The 19777-nt window shown below is 46.1% G+C and overlaps 2 protein-coding genes across 3 annotated transcripts in view; both read right to left on the bottom strand.

Annotated features, from left to right (window-relative positions):
- Positions 1–16727, bottom strand: part of LOC133345545 (ATP-dependent RNA helicase DQX1-like) — a 33158-nt gene extending 16431 nt beyond the window's left edge. Inside the window, exons 1-7 of one of the 2 annotated variants that reach the window (XM_061556421.1) lie at positions 16628–16727; positions 12826–13261; positions 11249–11442; positions 7191–7504; positions 4909–5057; positions 889–1194; positions 157–247 (exon numbers count right to left, since the gene is read on the bottom strand). In XM_061556421.1, coding sequence (XP_061412405.1) covers positions 157–247; positions 889–1194; positions 4909–5057; positions 7191–7504; positions 11249–11442; positions 12826–13212 — 1441 coding nt within the window. In that variant the 5' untranslated portion in view covers positions 13213–13261; positions 16628–16727. Of the gene's footprint in view, positions 1–156; positions 248–888; positions 1195–4908; positions 5058–7190; positions 7505–11248; positions 11443–12825; positions 13262–16477; positions 16605–16627 lie in introns of those variants that run through there. The other variant, XM_061556422.1, reaches the window with a different exon arrangement.
- LOC133345555 (conopressin/neurophysin-like) overlaps positions 1–19777 on the bottom strand; it is a 559395-nt gene that overhangs the window by 392676 nt on the left and 146942 nt on the right. The window lies entirely within an intron of this gene.

Here is a 19777-nt window from a genome sequence, read left to right as displayed (position 1 = left end):
AAACCTGCAAGCCATCGCCGCATGCAGGAGTGCCTGCCAGTAAGGGTCATCACAGAAATTAAACATCGAGCAAGGGTGGCACGGCGTGTTGCCTTCGTGATAATCAACGGGCCGCCAAACGGGTCGACGAAGGAACCCGCCCTGTGGTGACTGTACCTCCCGCGGCTCGCTTCCTCCTCATCTCCGCTTGGCTTCTGCTGATAGGACGGACGACCTGCGAGTCGGCGCGGATCCAGGGGTTGTACACCTGCCGTAAAAAACACAGACCCCTGATAAGACCAAGCAACACCGAGCGACACCGCACGTCTATTTGAGCGACGGGAAGGCATGCCAAGGCTTAGGTGTTAAAATGTCATACTGCAAACAACTACCAGTACGGCAGTATATTTGTTCTGGAAGTCTGACCATGCTGATGAGACCTCAAAGGTCGAAACTGGTCCTGAATTGTAGGAAGAAAGGTAATGTTACACGACTGTCTGTAAAAACCGATACTGGTTTCACAATTCACGATTGTATTTAAATATAAGTGCAATTTTTTTTACAAATAAAACTGTGTTTTGATTTGAAGCTTTCGTTCTTATTTACCGCTCTTATTTTTTTTTGTAAAGAATCTAAAAAAAAAACTTATATCCTTCATATTCTGATTCAGACATACGCTATACTTGAAACAAAAATAAGACAAATTGCACCAAATCACAGACAATTACAATCAGGACGCTTATGTCAAACACAGTCCATTAATCACAGCAATCGACGCCCGTTATTAGCTGTGAAAGGGAAAATGGTGACTTCATTTAGTCTAAAAACAGGGCAGAATACGATTTAAATAACTTCAGTTCATTCTCCTACTTCTTACTGTAAACAAAATGGTCTTCTGCATCATCTCACATTTTTGGTCTCCAATCCCGAGTCGATGACAAAGCGAACGCCTTCGAAGGAGAACGCCGACTCTGCAATGCCGCTGGACAGCACCACCCTGCGCCGTCGGCCCCGCACGCCCAGGAACCCGCCGCTGCTAGCGCCGCTGCCGCCACCCCCGCGCCCCTTGGCAGTCGCCGCGGCGCCTCCCGCGTCGTAGAGGGCGCTAGCGCCGCCCGGGTGTCCCGGCAGCAGCGGCACCAGCCGCAGCTCCCCCAGCGCCGGCGACAGCTGGCGGGCCTCGCGGCGTGCCTGCTCGTACGCCGTGCTCGCGTCCTGCCCGGCGGCGCGAGCGACACGGGGGGAGAGGCACGGGCAGCAGGATGAGAACTCGGCAGTGCGTTGTGGTTACGGCGCTCGGGACCGCTTGGGCAACCGCGCGTGCTTGGTGTGTGTCGCCGATGCTCAAGCCGCTCGCTCGGCCGACCCGCCGTCCCACTGGACGCCTCTGAAAAAGAGCTTCGCGGCTCATCGGATTCCACCAGGACAAATAACGATTCTGATTGAAAGATTCGGATTCACTCGCACGCGGTGCGCTCGTCCCGTGTGGCTGGCTGCAAGCATGGGGAGGGGGGCGGCGCACGCGCACAGTGGGTGAGAACCAAGCACAGGGATGCATTGGGGCTACGGAGGTCGACGCGGTTTGTTGTAGAGCATCGTAAATTGCTAAGGTGTTCGGATGCATTACACGTACAGGCATAGGCACCCTCCCATTCGGGCTGGAAAGAAGGTCAGAGTTCATATGATGCTCCCACTGAGATAAAGGTGAAAGTGTTTGGCGGCATGAGGAAATACTGTATATGCAAATGTATATGAAGGTCTGTCTCGGATTTGTAATGCGAATGTTATGGTCTGATGGGCTTCATGGCATTTATCTGAGAAATCAATGTACCGGAAAATAACTTAGAATACACTTTAGTAAATTTAAAATAGAATAACATTAAAATTGGCTGCCAAACATGTTTTTTTTACATTTCCAACCATAAGCTGGCATAACAAAGACATAAAAATGCACAATTTGATGAATTCATTAAATAACAATGTTAATAACAATTCCCTTTATTTACCCAGGAAAGCCTCAACGAGTCTCAAGACTGTTTTCTGGATGGTCCTGCATCGGGGTGTTTGACCAATTCCATTAATGAGTTTGGCATGCTGGAAGATACCGGACAACCCAGAGAAAACCTGCACATCGTCGGGCATAACATTCAAATCTCTGCACAAATTGATTCAACAATACCAAGAGATACGATAAAAAAATTGATGCAACAAGTCGATATGAGGGATCATCTGTACAATGCAGCCTTGCGACCCTGCACAACACATTTTACGAGATTAAAAGGTAAAGGTACAGCCATTGTAACCGTTTGCTCAGACTATTGCTGGTGGAAGGTCTTCCACAAGACAGCTCCTCTAGAGGGCATGTGGCTTACTGTGCCACGCTGTCCAGATGTCTTGCAAGAGGTGGGAGTACACACACTTTAACCCCACCACACACACGACCTGTCGTTCGGCTAACTGTGGATAATGGCAGTTCGGGGTGGGGTGAGTTAAGAAACTTGCACACTGATTCAACTGCCACCCTCGGGAGATCGATCCAAGCCGTCATCTATAGATTGCGACTCAAGCGTGCCAACCATTACACCACGACAGCATTGCTTTGTACGGACTGCTGTGCATTAACTCGGTACCAATTCGATTGTTGGTGAACGCTAGAAAAGATCGTGCTGTTGTCGAAAACAACGTGATACTGTGGGCCCACCGGGACTCTGCAGACGTGAACTGGTATAAAAACACAATTCAGTATTCTGCATCGCTGCAGCGGAACAATGGAGGCATTTACATGCATGCCGTGATGTTATGAATACAAACCCGACCGGAATGAGCCTCTAAACACAGAATGGTCTGCTAATTCAGCGCATGCCACTTATAATATACAGTGGAAAGTGCTTCATATATTCAAATATGTAAATCTCTAATTTTATATTTGTCATGAATGACCACCATTTAATTAAGTAAAAACGGGGAGAAAAAAGTAGACCATCCATAGCCATGTGCATGCACTTATGTATTCATTGTATTTAAATGGCAAATATGAAGAGGATAAATCGATTTTAATATTTGTTTCAGTCGCCACATTCGCACATTTTCGGACTTGGGATGAATGTTAAAAAGGATTCTCATTTCGAAGATGGAATATAAATCTCACATGAAATGCTAATCATCAAAATTTTTTCATGACAGGCTCACCGGACACAAGTCGAACCATATAACATATATATCCATTTAGAACGCTACAGTGTAGGTTTTCACGGTGGCGCTGTACAGATCTCCGCTGTGTTTCGGGGTTGTGCCGTGTGTTGTTCGACAAGATCTCTGACGTTTGGCACCACGCTCAAGTTCACGGAGAAGCTCCCACCCAGCACGCGGAACAAAACGTCGGGTATTGGTGCAGAACAGGACGTAGTCACAACCCGAAAACACACATGAGATCCATTTAGAACACCTGCGTTTGTAGTGTTCAAAGGCTGCTGGCAAGCACTGAAACCACTATTGGCACAGTGACATCACCATTTTATGGCTTCGACTCGGTTGCACTTTGTCACCCAACCAAATCAAGCAACGCCTGATGGTTTTGTTTCAAACATTGCGCAAGACAGATGCAAGAGGTGCTCTGTTAGTTTCAACGGTACAAGGACTGAACGTTTTATTGCTTCGTACACAAAGCAACATTAGCCATCAAAATATAGAATCTTTAACTCAATAGATCACGTGAATTTATACTTTTATTGGATAGAATTGTTTAAATGTGCAAAATAAATCTAGCAAACAAACATGATTTATTGAAGAACTGTGTTGTGTTGTGTGGGATTAAATGTCTCAACACAGTGGAACATCGTTAGAATGGTCCCGCTGTTGAGTGCTTTCCCATAAAAAATATTCCACCTTTTGAACAACCCCGTTAATACAATTAGAAGCAATGTTCCCGATTCAACATTTTCTTGGCCGGTTTCCCCTGAACAATATTAAATCAAGGGGAACACGCGTGGAATAAGTAACAGGCTAACAGAAAACATACCGAGAATTTTGCATTTGCGCTTTGGCTCTTCGTGCCACATGGACACTTCACGGAGAGGACACCAGAACATATCAAAGTGTTCGAGACATAATGCTGGATGAGAATGGAAAGGAGGAACTGACAGAGGGAAAAGACAAAGGGATAATAGATATAAAAAAAATAAGCAATGAACACGACTGGAATGCAGATGTAATCGAATGGGACACATCGTGAGAGAGGACAGCCTGCTAAAATATATAACAGATGGGTGGATGGAGGGAAAGAAGACAGTCGTCGGCAGAACACACAAGATTTTTTGACAGCATGACTGAGGAGGCAGGCATGAAAATATAAAAGCTTAAATGAAGGAAAATCTGGTTCGTCAAGGAACATGGCTGAATGACGGTGGAATTATTTATGAATGGACCTGGCCAACAGGCTCACCACCGAATAATAATAACAATAATAATAGCAATTAAATGTTGAGAAATGTAAAACCAAACAATGCGTACAATACAATCTGGTGTTATTGGTCTGGAAGGATCAACCGGCCGATAAGTAAAAAATAACTTCTTTATATGTGAGACATACGATCGATGGAGTTCTGCTTATGCGTTGTCAACCGTAATGCCCCACAATAAGACATGAGTTTGTATACAATAGTTTTTTGTGCAGAACAGGGGCTCCACCGTATAGATGGAGTGCTCTTACAAATAACATCTGGCAACCCAGCAGCATTCATTTAAGCAAGCATGACTGCAGATGAGAAGCAAAATGTTGAAACCAGCCCAGAGTTTGCTTGCTTAAACAAATACGTCTGGATAATATTTGCATGGAAAGTCGAACAGAAGCTGATTAAAAAAAATATCATTTGTAAGTGGAGACACAAACCAGAGGTCTGTTCATATGTTATTACATTGGGGTTAGGTTACCTTGTCAGAGGGCAGGAACACCAACACGTCTCCCGGCTGAGCTGCACGATGGATTTCCAACACCAGCTTGACAGCTGCTCGCACCACGTCTCTCTGCTCCGTCTCTACGCCAGTGTACACCAACTCTCCCTGCTGACCCACCGCTTCTCCTGCAAGCGCCAAACGCACGTGCACGACTTTAGCCACGTGGGTTTGTATGTATGCATGTTGAGCTTCTTTAGTAACGTACGTGGGCAACCGTGCGCATCGGAGGTGCGCGGGAAGGAAAACCAACTCGTAATCCTAGCACGCTCGTCCGGGTTGGGGCCATCTCGTGCGTTTCTCCGCTCAATAACGTGGGCATCTCGGGCAGTTGAACATATGCCGGCACGCTTGGACAAAACGCGAGTTTGGTTTGACCGTGCCTCGTTCGAGCCGTACGGGTGGTTGGAGCACCAAGGGGAAGTTAAAGATCCCCTGGTGTCGTTCGCTACAGCAGGCCAATTTTGCCCAATTCAAAAACTACCCGTGAATTACTCAATTGGAATCATACGTAGCCATCACCGCTCCCTACTGGCATACTAATTTCCCCAGGTCACTCTTGCCAATGAGGCTATCCTCGTCTCTTTTCAGTCCTCGTTCTCACCTGGTTAAACAAAGTAAACTTGAACCGCCGCTAGGCGATACTTTTTGGGGCGTTCACGTCAACAGAAGAGATTTCACCAAGGGGCCACCGGACGTTGAGTCGACATCCCGGTATGATCGGCAACGTGCCTACCATTGTTAATTTTCTTACGGCTGAACAAAAGGATCATCATTAAAGCACGAGTCATGTTAGGTTACATTATTTATGTTGAACGGTTTGGTAGCAAGACGGTCAGGGTGCCTAGGTCACTTGCCACTGGGTCACAATGTTGCCCGTGTTGTTTCCCAACCATGTGGCAATTCTTGCAAGCCTTGTGTTCAGTGAACACTAAAGACCCAGAGACATCATTGCAAGGAAATATTTTCGAAAGAAGAAGACGATTATTTTCTGTTGCCAAGCACTTTCAAAAGAACAATGCAAAAGAGCATCCACTTGCTTATGTAAGAAATCCTTCGATAACTTAAAACGTATGCTAAATAGAGTAAAACATTCAAGAGAACAATGAGATCCCATTATTTCAGATAACAATGCCAGTGCAGCGATCATTTTGCAAGGAAGGGCTGTGTACAATCGTCGAAGAGACGCAAGGTAATACGTATCCAAGCCACGTGTTCTATTTAATGCAGGCAGCTTGGATTACAGGCAAGACCAGAAGCTCATTAAGCTTGGTCGACAATCCCACTGATAATCACGTTAAAAGTTACCGCTATGAACCACACTCGACCGGGGGGAGAGTGAGATTGGAAGCTCTAATAGTCCCACTGCTTCCCTGCTCAAATGAGCGCCGAGGTAATGCTCATCTCCAGGACACAACCCGGGGCCAGGAACAACCAGTGTCGACTTCCCCACAAAGTTGTACTAATTTTATCTACCCCAGAGAGAAGATTTTGTTTTCCTCGCAGCTACGCAACATTTAATTTCTGTATTCACTGTTAATGAACACAGGCATAGAGGCCCGAATTGCCAAGTGGCCAAAAACAAACAGCACGATTTAAAAGTAAAATTGACAAGAGTTTAATATGTTCCTTGAATTGAGCAAGGTTATAACAACTTGGGAAAACATAGGATGGGAGGAAATTCCAAAGTTGAGTGAAAAATCAGAAAGAAGTGTTTTGAACTGCAGTACTGAGGTTGAACAGAGTATGGATGGGATGAAACAGTGAGTCTGGTAGACTGAGTCCTCAACATGAGTGGAGAAAACATTGAGAAAAGTTCACGGGAACAGCAACCATGGTGGTAGCGACAAAAGATTGCTAGGGAAGACACTGACCACCTGTGTGTGAGTGACTGCAGTGAAGCAGTGAGGGCTGGATCATCAACATACACAGTGAGGTTGGAAATGGATGAGCCATCACAGAGATACATCATTTTTTATTTCGTGAAGCATTGAAAAGCACCCATAAACAAATTATAGTTATAAGTTGAGTTTGGTAATCCATTCGTTGGCATCGGGAATTGCTCGATGTATCATAGCGATCAAACCTATGTAAGCGCTTCATGGGGCAGCGTTCAGTTATGTGATGAACAGATCACGCTTGACCACATACCCAACAGGGCGACCCTGTCATTGTCCCGGTTGTGCAGTGAAACATCCGCACCTGCCATATGGCAACTGCACCGAAACACCCGCATGAATCCACGGCGACAAATCCTTCACCTGCAGAACAGGCGCGGTCATCGCCGCTGCCGCTCCTGTCGGCGGAGGAGCAGGAGGTGGAGGACGGCACTGGCGGGTCGAGCCGTATCCACGGCACGTCCCCGTAGTAGCGGTGCAGGGCCTCGGCGGCGCACGGCGTGGCCACGAGCACCACCCGCAGGCCCGGTCGCTGGCGGCCGACGTCCCGCAGCAGGCCCATGAGCACGTCGGTGGACAGAGATCGCTCCTGAACCTCGTCCAGCACGATAGCGCCGTAGCGATCCAGCTGGGGGTCCGACGTGAGCTCCCGCAGCAGCATCTCGTCCGTCGTGAACCTGTGGGTGCAGGCGGGGCCCTTTGTTATTGCAAAAGATAAACGGTCAAGGTGGAAGCCTACAATTGCTTGCTCAGATCACTGCTGGTAAAAGGCCTTCCACTATGTATACCATGCTGAACTTCTTTCACACCGTACATAGCCAACCATGCTAATCGTAGGTGTGGGGGAAGGACAAACTAAACACAAAGAGCAGTTATAAAGAAATCAGTTTTCAATCTAGATTTAGAAGTGGCTATCCTAATATGGGAAGAAAGAGCATTCCATTATTGCAACTCGCTTCTCTAAGGGACGTCTGGCAAATACATTATCAAGCTAGTGTCAGGGGGGCTTGTAGAGTGCTCCTCTAGAGAGGGTATCTTTTTCACGCTGGCCAGATGTCTTCGAAGACATGTAAGTTCCCATATTTTACCCCACCACACGCAAGCTGCTGATTAACTAACTAGTGGCTAAACTCATTTATACTGCTGGGTAGACAGCCAAGAAAATTTGCTCCATTGTTTCAACTTCCATGCCAGGAGATTGAGTGGAACCGGTGAACTCTGCATTGCAAGTCCAGTGTGCTGCTAAAAGGGTTAATCAGTGTATTTTGATTGATAGGTTAAGCAGAAGCTTTGAAATAAAATGCTTTCTCTAAAATTTCTCTAGATATTATTTTAGAGGGGTATCTATAAATGCATCACCCTGTATATTTTTTTACATGAAATTAAAAAGTCCTATTTTGCATGACAATGGAAACGAGTGTGTCGTTATGTTCTAAACGCAATGCTGGAATAGCCCAATGTCAATGGAGCAATCCACGTGGCCAGTTTGCACAATATAAGGTTTCAAGTCCCGCAGTCAGCAGATACCTCCATCGTAAAATTACCCAGGCATGGCGTGCGGAGGTTAAAGACCCACGTGGCATCACAAGTAAAATGGCAATTATTTACCCAGGAAAGTATCACCGAGCATCAAGGCTCTTTTTTTAGGAGGTTCCTGCTACATTGAGATGTTTAGCCAATTTCACTTGGCTTCAAAGAGGAAACCATACATTTCACAGTACATATATTTTTATCGCATCATACACAATGGAATGTTATTACGAGTCTTTAACACACAGATCCAACTCATCGTCATCAGTCATGATTTAACTATTTCTCAACGAAGGCCTCTCCAGTGCATCACATCCCTCACAGTCTTGAGATGCCATAATCCATCTTGCTCCTTCACCTGAGCCAATCTCATTGTTTTATCAGGCAAAATCATTGAGGTGTTCATCTCGGTCAGTGTTTCTCCTTTTAGCTTGTCCATACCAGCCATCATTGCGTCTAGCGATGTGTTCTACCCAAGCCCACTTACTTTTCTGAACTCAATGTGAGGCCTCTAATGTGCCTTTGTATTCTGAGCCATGTGCTCATCGGCACACGTTTGCCTTTCATATTTCACCATCAAACCAGAAGCATTTAAACGTCACAATGATTGAGAGTTTTTCTTTCATTCGAATGGCTTATTCAGACATAAGAGAGCATTCTAAAATCCCTGCATGCGGATAGTTTGACATTTATCCGACAGCAAAAGTCCGCCCACTGCCCCCAATCAGCACAGCTGTTCTTTGGACCTTTCAATCACGTGCCTCGCTGCCACAACATATGTTAACATTGTCGGCTAGTCTCACAGCATGTGGCACTGGGGGGTTTTATTGGACGAGGAAATATGTGCTATGATATCTATTGTACACAGGGTGAACAACAAAAATTCCATCCGCACAATCCCAAACTGAGGGCATTAGCTCTCTCTTGCTGTGCAATCCATGGGCGTTTCTGAGTCATGCCAATCCAGTTTGAGAACAGCCCAGCCCAGCTCAAGTTCCTGTCCCAACAAGCTAACGCAGAAGCTTGTCCCCTCCCCTCTGTTGCACCACCATCTCCTCACCCCCTCTCCCATCAAGAAGGAAGTGATCGAACATTTTTTTTAACAAGATTTACAACGCATGTTTTGGGGTTAGCTTACACTCACCCAAAACAACAACGAGCTATACTCTTAGTTCTTTCGGTAAAGTCAGTTTCACCTGAAGACGGAAGCTTGTGTTGCCTCCGAAACGTCGTGATTTTATTGTTTTTATTTTTATTAATGTTTAATTCATTTTTTTACCTACGTGACTTTACCGAAAGAACTAAGAGTATGAATCATTGCAGTCACGAAAGCTTCAAATCTAAAACAACGAGCTAATTATATATATTTTTTTTCTTTATATGGAAAAATGCCATTAAGCCTGCCTAAGCGAGCGACGCCATTGGCTGCAGGTGTCTCTTTAGCGATGACCCTGCGTCAGCGACACGACCGTATTCGAGGACTGCTGAAAATAGGGAGCCCCCTTAGGCACTCGGCCCAGAATCACCCAAGCCACGTGAGCCGGGTAAGCCTCACAGGCTGCCTTGCAAATCCGGTCTATTTAATGGGTCACGTGACCACAGCGAAGGTGAGCACTGCGTTGAGCCCCTGCTGTGTAACTGATTTGAGTAAAAACAACATCGCACCCTTAAAACACAGAGCATTTAACCTGCAATAAACACAAACTCGCAGGAGGGTATGTTTCGAGTTATGCGAGTCTTCATATCTGCTTCGTCGTTAGGCCGGGTAGATCTTGTAGCATGTGCGAGTCCGTATGCGGCGTTCAAAGCCAATTACGTTTTAAGCACTTGCATAAATTTGGTTTATTTTATGTGCATGCTCTAGCAAGTGCTGCAGAGATGAAGTGGAGATCGTAATGTGCTAAGTTTCCTTGGCTTGATTTTCTCAGAGGGAGTCCGCCCTCTTACTGCGAAGAACATCCTCCGTTCTACGCAAAGGCACTTATAGAATTAGACCACCCAGAAATTCAATTAAAATCTTCGGACCCCAGTTTATTGTTACAATGGCCAACATTGCAAGGTGTGAATTTGGATCTATTATTAAACTGCAATCAGTGAAACATTTTAACATCCCGTACCTATCCCCTTGTGACAGCATTACCACAAAGAATACAGATCAAAGAGCATATGCTCTTCCATTAGTTTCTCAGAAAAAAATGAGATCTAAATTAAACTCAATTGCAGGCTGCTCAATTGCATGGCAAACCATGCAGAGTATTGTACTCTGAAAGTCAAACATTAAGGCCCACTTCAATGGCTTCTGAGTCATATCTACTTCCATTTAATTTATACATATTGAGCAACAGACACGAGATATACATTTTATAAATTACGGGTTCGTAAAATAATGTGTTATGGTGCTGTTATTCACAGTTTACTGTCATCACTCGGGAGGATACGTGCCCGAGAGGATGTCTACCCGGTGAATCGAGCAATGAAATCAGCTCGTGTGCAGGTGCGAGGTGGATGATCACGTCAAAGAACCGTGACGGATTGTGACAGCTTGACGAGGCCTTCGTTGACCAGTGGATCGAACAATCGGTTGCCCACATTTCACATGCATGCATTGCACGTGAAGTCAGCTAGTACTGGCGGACAGCATTTAACCAGTATTATAGCAAAGGCCCAAAATCGCAGAGAGTGGCGTATGTATGTTGAACTTCTTTCGCACCGTACGTAGCCAACCGTGCTTATCGGAGGTGCGTAGCATCATCGCCGATGTCACGAACACTCGATAAAGAGCAGGATGACAAAGAGCGAGAGAGACGAGAGAGAAAGAGAAAAAGACGAGAGGGCGGTCTCAACTCTTGTACTCGACCCCCCGCCCCCCAACCCCGAGCCAGCGAGCTCACCTCAGGATCGTGTCCGTCGTGCAGCAGTCCTCGAAAGGCATCGAGTAGCCAACCTCGTGGCCGACGTTAAGATCCATTTCGTCGGCGACGCGCACCGCCAAGCTGGTGGCGGCCATGGCGTGTGGTTGCGCGCACACCACCGTGCCATGCTCGCATTCCCGCGACAGCGCAAACTCCGCACACCACTGCGGGATCTGCACGCCGCAAGCACGCACGTGGGGGGACAGACACACACACACACACTTGGTTGATTCACAAGTGCGTGGCAATTTGGTCTCCAAAATCCATCGAGTTCCGAACCAACCATAGAGCGGATACCGAGAGGTGATGGGAAGCAGGGGAGGAGTGTGAAGGAGATGGCAGAATGAAATCAAAGGGTTAAGAGGCCACGAGTGGACAGGTGCAGCTAAGGAAAGGAACTGAAGAAGATGGGAGAGGAGGCCGTTGCCCAGCATATTGAGGCGGGGGGGGAGCGCAGTGATGGCGCAGTGGTTTGCCCACTGTGGAATGAATTTGGAGACCCGAGTTCAATTCCTAGCCATGGCTAGCTTTAGTGGCGAGTGATATCGGTACCGATCATAGACGACCCACTCCACCACCCTAAACTGATAGGCATAGTGCTGTATGATCCAACAACACCCAAGACTGACACGGTGTAGGAAGGCCTTCGTCTAGCAGTGGATTGACAGAGGGATGTGTGCTATTGTTTTTCTGTGTTATATGTAATGGATTCACGTAAACCTTGCAGCCACAAGAGGCCTCTGACATTCACCACCATGTCAAAAAAATATTGGCTCTCGAATGAACGTAATCGTTACCCTTAATCGAATCACACGGGGCCAAATCGTTACACTCCAAGTGGCATGTTGCCCTCGGCCTCCAAAAACCTTTTGGCGGTCCTGAGGGCATAGGCAAAACAGTACAAAGCCGCATATCCACCCGTCACATATCCACCCTGACGAATTAACCACCCACACCCAGTGCAGTATTTGTGCATACTGTAACTATCATTCTCAGTGGATGTTCACAAATCTGACCTCTTCAAATACAGTCATGAATTCTTAATGTCGCATACATGCGGTTACTTCTAAACCACAGTAAAATATTTCCTATGTTAAAGTCAGTTGGAACTTTAACTTTGCCAAGTAACCGATTAGCACGGTTGGCTACGTACGGTGCGAAAGAAGTTCAACATACATACATTTGTTCGTGGTGTGTAATTTTTGACCAAGTGATTTCCTGCTCAAATGAGCAGAGACACTGTTTACAGCCTTGAGCCAGTGGTGTAAATTCTACATTCCTATTGCGGGGGGCGAGTCTATCCATAGGACAACCACTGTTGCCTTCCCCACAAACTGGTATCTATTTTAACCACCCCAGAGGAATGATGGGCCGAGCCAACCCCCGGCGAGAATTTCAACCGGCAACCTTCCGAAACGCGAGCTGCTTGTTCTTCTGCTGAGCCCACCACAGACGTTCACATATCCGACCTCATCACATATCGGCCCTCACCAAAATTTCCCGGCGACATGCGACACTACACTGTCAATGAAATAAATTTCAGTGAAGCACGTCACCTGTGTGCTCTTGCCGACGCCGGGCTCCCCGGACACGAGTATGACGGGGTGGCTCGCGATGCGCTCTCGGAACGTCTCGCGGGCGCCCCACACGGGCAGCGCTCTCCGCGCCTTCAGCAGCGCGTAGTAGCGCGACGAGAAGGGCAGCCCATCAAACGGGTTGCTCTCCATCGCGGTCGCGGCGCCGCAGCCCAGCTCCTCGTGGTCTCCGTTGTCGAGCTCCAGGTCGAGGTCCTCGTCGGCGTCGATGGCGCCTTCCGCGCCGTCGTGGTGGCCGCCTCCATTGACGTGGACCGCGGCGGTGCTGGCGGGAAGATCGTGGTCATCGTCGGTGTTGTTGTCCGCCGCGGGTTTATCTTGCGCGAGATGTTGATCGCGTTCTGCCATTGCGCCCGAATGCTGTTGTTAAATCTTGCCAGAGGCGCCCATACCACACCTGAAAAATACAATTTTATATTTACTAAACAACAAAAATATTCTTGATAACGTATTGGCAGTGGTACACAAGCACAAATAAAATACGAATTCAAAAGATTCCTCAATAATGCTACCCTAAAAAGTAAAATAATATATAACAGGCAGCATTTTGTGCAATGGCATTGTTTGCTAGCGGGGAGAATGGCCATATTTTATGAAGAGTTGTGTTAAGTTTTTATATTTCTTAGTTTTATTACACCACGAAGTGACCTTCAATGAGCCCCACCCTCGTCTGATTTCAGAAAAAAGCAGGGTTGTGTGTGGTTAGTATGCGTATGGCAGATTGCCTGTGGTTACTAGATGGTGTAGGTTTGGGTTAAGAGGTGGCCAGGAGAAAGCAGTCGCGCAAATTATTATTTATTCTCTCCGTGTGGAGCTTTGAATTATGTCCCTTCTTATGGTGAGTTTTCTCCAGGCACTCAAGATTTCCTCCCACATGCCACTCACGAATGAAACGGTAAACATAAAAATGCAGGACACTGCCGAACACGAGTTTTGAGACTCTACTTAAGTGTTTCTGGTTAATTAAACGCCGTGATTAATGTTTGTTATCGTGTTAATGATTAAAACGCATTCAAAACTCCCAAAGCGCTTTGCACCACGTTCGTTTGCCACGAAATCTGCCGACACTTAACAAAAGGACATCTTCACTGTACCATAAACACGTGGGTTGTAAACAGCAAAATCACGACGGCTGTATTCCTGCTGGAGTGGCTTTTAACAACCGATCATGGCTACAGCAAATAAACACGTGAAGCGTAACATTCGTGTTATTTTCAGTGCCGTTACAAATGTGTAATTGCAGATCTTTTGGTACAATGTGCCTGCCAACGAAATTCTCACGCATGAGCGGCAACAGTGGTGTCCCAAAACTATAGTTTAAAGCAGCATGCCGCCGCTGATGCCATTCCATACACAAAACAATTGCCAAAAGACCCTCCAAATACCAGCTGACCAAAGACACGGTTGCATAACTTGACCAGTGTTCGTGGTACACCCGGATAATGTGGGTCAGTGTTCGCACTGTAAACAGCTACACAGTCTAAAGCAGAAACACATTTATATATCTATTTTAAATTACCCAGGTAAATGAGATACGGAACTTTTAAAAGAAAAGATAATGCACATGTCGGTGCATACTGCCTGTTACTAAATGCATATCAGAAACATAGTCACTGGGAAAGAAAATTTAACATGAGCCTAAAAGTGTGCGAAAACGCGATGCATGTCATAATTACACTAATACAAATGGGATAGAACATATTGATTGTTAATAAAAGCAAAGGGCCATCATCACATACGGGATGGCCAATGGCCAAAAATTATGATGGAGTGCCAGCGGAAAAGGAGCGAAAATCGCCCACGAGGACGTCTTGTGCGCAGACGGAGTGATGAAATTAGCTCATCAGCAGGGGCTAGATAGTTTGTTAAATCACAAGCCAGTGAGGGATTGCGATGATAAGAGGCAGGCATTCATCCAGCAGTGGAAAAGATCACGGCTGATGCTGATGGCTACTAAGCCCGGTATTGCAGTAGGCCAGTGCATGTTTACATTCAAATCTAAAACTCAAATAATTAAACGAATGAATGAGCAACTGGCCACTTAAGCAACAGGTGTCCTTGTCAGGGTTTAAAAAAACACACACAAGTCATCGCCTGTCCATCAAGAGTCCACCAAAGTCCATGGCGCCCACCCATTTCAAACAAAGCCTAATTTACACAAGAAAACAGCACAGGGCTGCGAGGTCATACGGCCACAAGCAGTGGACAAATCCACAGCAGTGGGCAGCTAAAAGCCCCCTCTCTGTACATTAACGACCCAACATCAGACGCATGGGTCTCATATCCACAATACCACAAGAAGCCACGCGATCCGATGTTCTGTCCTTTGGTTATATCGCTGCTGGATGACCGGATGAGAGATTCCCAAGCGCCAAGCAGCTCCCTCTGCCTCAACAAATCAGCACTGATCAAGTGTGTACGGTCAAATAGTAACCACATCGGCCACGCCATCACTTCATATCGTGACATCACCTTCATATACTGCAGGTTGTACTGTACCGTAGAGTGTACAAAGCCATCTTGTGTTTGCACATACATTCAGTACGTTCAGTATGTGCAATGCATATCAATATTTTTTTTCTGATCCACTGAATAATCATATTACTTGTATACCAACCATGTCCTTCAATATCATATACTGTACAATGTAACATTTAAATGCCATTTGATATACTGGCATCCGCATACACCCCAGTAGCATCATTGTGTGACATCGTACCGGTGATGTTAACACACCAAAAAAAAGACTGATCCATGGAACAGCCTTAAGCGGACTGTAGGGGCAAGCGCTGTTATCGAGCACATATGAACGGTACAGTACTATACACGGGTGGGCCAGCACCCGACCGCCTTTGTCTCCCCGGTAGCGATGCTAACACACCGCACCAGGTAACTCAATTAAGGCCGAGTCGGCCTAGGGGAGGCCCAGGACGTCAGCGGTGTTGGCCGTGAGCGGGAATCGAACTCGGGTCGCCGGGTTCGTAGCGCAGCTGAGCGCGACCGCTCACCCCCCACACCACCATACACCACCACCATACACCACCACACAACACCACACACCACCACCATACACCACCACACAACACCATACACCACCACCATACACCACCACACAACCCCACACACCACCACCATACACCACCACACAACACCATACACCACCACACAACCCCACACACCACCACCATACACCACCACACAACACCATACACCACCACACAACACCACACACCACCACCATACACCACCACACAACACCATACACCACCACACAACACCATACACCACACACCACCACCACCACCACCATACACCACCTCGTACACACACACACACGGGCGCGTCTCTACATCCCTCTCGGTTAAATCACGCATTATAAACGTTACGCCCTTGGCAAACATCGTTTGAACAAAAACATCACCCACCACCCCGAACCACCACAACAACCACCACCACCACCACCGTTTACCACTCCCTCAGGCCAGGTAAATCTCACGGCAGCTGTACGACAGCAACGAGGCGAGAGAATAATGAGAACGAAAGAGACCCGGACACAAGGAGGAGGAGGAAGGGGTAGGAATGAGAGCGCCCATTCGGACAGGTGCTCGCTTACATTAAACACGAACAGCTGTCATTACAAAGTCATGACGTAACCTCCTCCCCGACACATCCCGCTTACAATTGTTATCGCGTACAACGATTATTACACATTGTGTTGTGTTATATTTGTAGCGTGTGTGTGGTGTACACATTGCGTCGTTACCATAGCCCGTTGGCCCTGACGCACACGTGGCCAGCCCACCGCGCGCGTGTCTCTGTGGGTCTCCGTGCTGGGGGAGGCTCCGCCCACTCTCATGTGTGGCACGCCCACTCTCATGTGTGGCACGCCCCCTCTCGCCTAAGCCACGCCCATCCCGTGGCGAAACGCGGCTTAGCAATTAGCATATCGTCTTCTTGGTTCTTACGGTAAAGTCACGTAGAATGGAAAAAAAAAACCCACAATATTTTATTGTGTTTTATTTTTATTATTTTGTTATTTCCATTCTACGTGACTTTACCGAAAGAAGCAAGAAGATGAATCCCTGCAGTCACGAAAGCTTTAAATCGAAAATTAGCATATCGTTTTTTAGCACGCCCATGAATTCATTATGCTAATTTGGACGGACTTTAAACTGCACTGCACCGTGCGTTCGTCAATAACATTGTTGTGGTCTTAAGATAAAAAAAAATATGTTAAACTACAAATGTAATTGACGGGTTAGTAAAACATTAATGTCATGAAAATAGACAAAAATTGTAAGATTGTATTTCATTTATTTCATTAAAAAAAAATTCTGCACACTATCACATTTGGTGTAAATTAATGCAAAAAATTGCATGAAAATCCACGTTACACACAGCGTAGAGTGCCAGGCGTTAGACACAGATCACCAAAACTATATGTATATAAATAGGCGACGTTTCGGACTATGGGCCTTGCTCCATAGCACGTAAAGAGAGGCCAGCCAGATAGAGAATTGGAGGCTGCACTTGGCAAAAAATAAACTTTGGATTCTGATCGAAAAATAATTTAATCGTACATTCAAAAAGTTTCCTGATTAAATTGTTTTGAATACTACTATATTTGCGAATGTTGCTTTCATTGATTTCACTTCAACATATCCACCCACGGTGTAATGTGCCTGCAACGTTTGACAGGATAGTATGGTTTTACTTTCAGAACAGATGAATTTATTTCGTAACTTTGATGACTGAAAGTTTATATTCTTGATTCTTTCGGTAAAGTCACGTAGAAGGGAAACAAAAAAATAATAAAAATATAAAACAATAAAATTCTCACGACGTTTCGATTGCAACACAAGCAATCATCATCAGGTGTGAAAATCACAGCAATATTTTATTTTATTGTTTTATATTTTTTTTATTTTAGTGTTTTCCTTCTACGTGACTTTACCGAAAGAACCAAGAATATGAATCCCTGCAATCACGAAAGCTTTAAATCAAAAGACTGAAAGTTTGCCTGTAAAGCAATTATGCAAACTTTGTATATCAATTTTAGAACTGTTCATCAGAAAACATGCATTTTTTTAATGGTGTAAAATGGTGAAAAGTGCAGTCTCCAACTCTTATCAAGGGCCATTGCCTGAAACGTCACCTATCATACATTTTCATTTCTAAGCCACACACGCAGTCTTCTTGGTTCTTTCGGTAAAGTCACGTAGAATGGAAATAATAAAATAATAAAAGTAAAACATGATAAAATAATTCTCACGACGTTTCGGCCACAACACAAGCAGCCGTCCTCAGGTAAAAACATGTCTGTCGATAAGACAGACAACGCCAAAACGTCGTGAGAATTATTTTATTATGTTTTATTTTTATTATTTTATTATTTCCCTTCTACGTGACTTTACCGAAAGAACCAAGAAGATTAATCCCTGCAGTCACGAAAGCTTTAAATCAAAATTTAACCCCGCCTTCTTTCCACAGAGCCCCGCCTACTTTACAAACAAGCTCCGCCCGTTACAATCAAGGCCCCACCCCCTTTCACCGCCCTCTTCTCTCAACCCCCTACCCCCCTACTCCCCACCCCTCCTCCTCCCGCCGGCTACGCCCACTCCGGCCACGTATCATTGGGATCGCTGCGGCGAACGGGGGGGGGGGGGAAGTCACGTGCTCACCCTGCAGAGCAATTGGCCGTGGGGAAGGAGCACGTGGGTGCAGTGGCCGTGACCACCCCCCCCTGTTCTCCAGCACGTGATGACAACAGCCGAGTGTGCTTGGGGTGGCTGCACGACCATAAACAAAGACAAAGGTTCCACCACCCCCCGTATAGCCTTTGACAGTGTTGGGGGCAAGTGCTGTCTCCCCAGTGGCGATGATTTTTACACACCGCGTAGTCATTTGAGGCTGAGTCGACCCAGGGAGGCCCATGACCGGTTCAGATAATCGTCACCGGTGTTAGGGGCCGTCCATAAATGACGTCACGCACCTAGGGGTGGGGGGGGGGGTCAGACATTTGTGACGATGTGGGGGGGGGGGTGAGAAATGTGACGTCACATAAAAATGCGCAACTTTAAATAAATATAGACAACACGTTCCACTTAATTAAATAGACTTTTTAATAAATGTTTTCTCCTACAACATCAGAGTGCAGCGCCACATTAAATACGCACTACAATGACAATAGTTTAAAGCGATTTGAAGCATATTCTTGGTTCTTTCGGTAATTCGATTTGATGCATGTTTATATTTTTTGGGGGGGGCGGGCAGAGCTTTGTGACGTCATATTTGAGGGGGGGGGTCTGACTTTTTGTGACGCCATGTGACGAAGGGGGGGGGGTCAAAAATCGTCTAAAATCGCGTGACGTCATTTATGGACGGCCCCTTAGCCGTGAGTGGGAATCGAACTCGGGTGGCTGGGTTCGTAACGCCTCGCGCCAAGCGCTACACTGCCACTCCCCACGAAACCATTAACACACACACCTATCAGGCAATTCGATTAATTCAACGTCGAGATTCGAATCAGAATAAAAAAAATTGGCATTATTGTGAGTGTCGTGGTCATTGTGAAATCGTTACACACCTATCAAATCCAGATTGGTTGACTCGGCCCATCATCCATCCGAGGTCGATAAAATATATATTGCGCCACATCGTGGAGAAGTCAACTGTGTTCATCTTCTTGGTTCTTTCGGTAGAGTCACCTGAGGACGGCTGCTTGCGTTGTTGCCGAAACGTCGTGAGAATTATTTTATTACGTTTTTAATTTTTATTTTATTATTTCCATTCTACGTGACTTTACCGAAAGAACCAAGAAGATGAATCCCTGCAGTCACGAAAGCTTTACATCGAAATTTAAGTCAACTGTGGTTGTCCTGCGGAAAGACTACACTCCGCCATAGGAATGTGG

Source organism: Lethenteron reissneri, chromosome 22 (assembly GCF_015708825.2).
Source record: "Lethenteron reissneri isolate LAM-NWPU_2019-01 chromosome 22, ASM1570882v1, whole genome shotgun sequence".
NCBI lineage: Eukaryota > Metazoa > Chordata > Hyperoartia > Petromyzontiformes > Petromyzontidae > Lethenteron > Lethenteron reissneri.
The sequence above is the reverse complement of the archived record's forward strand: the minus strand, read 5'-3'. Positions and strand labels throughout refer to the sequence as shown.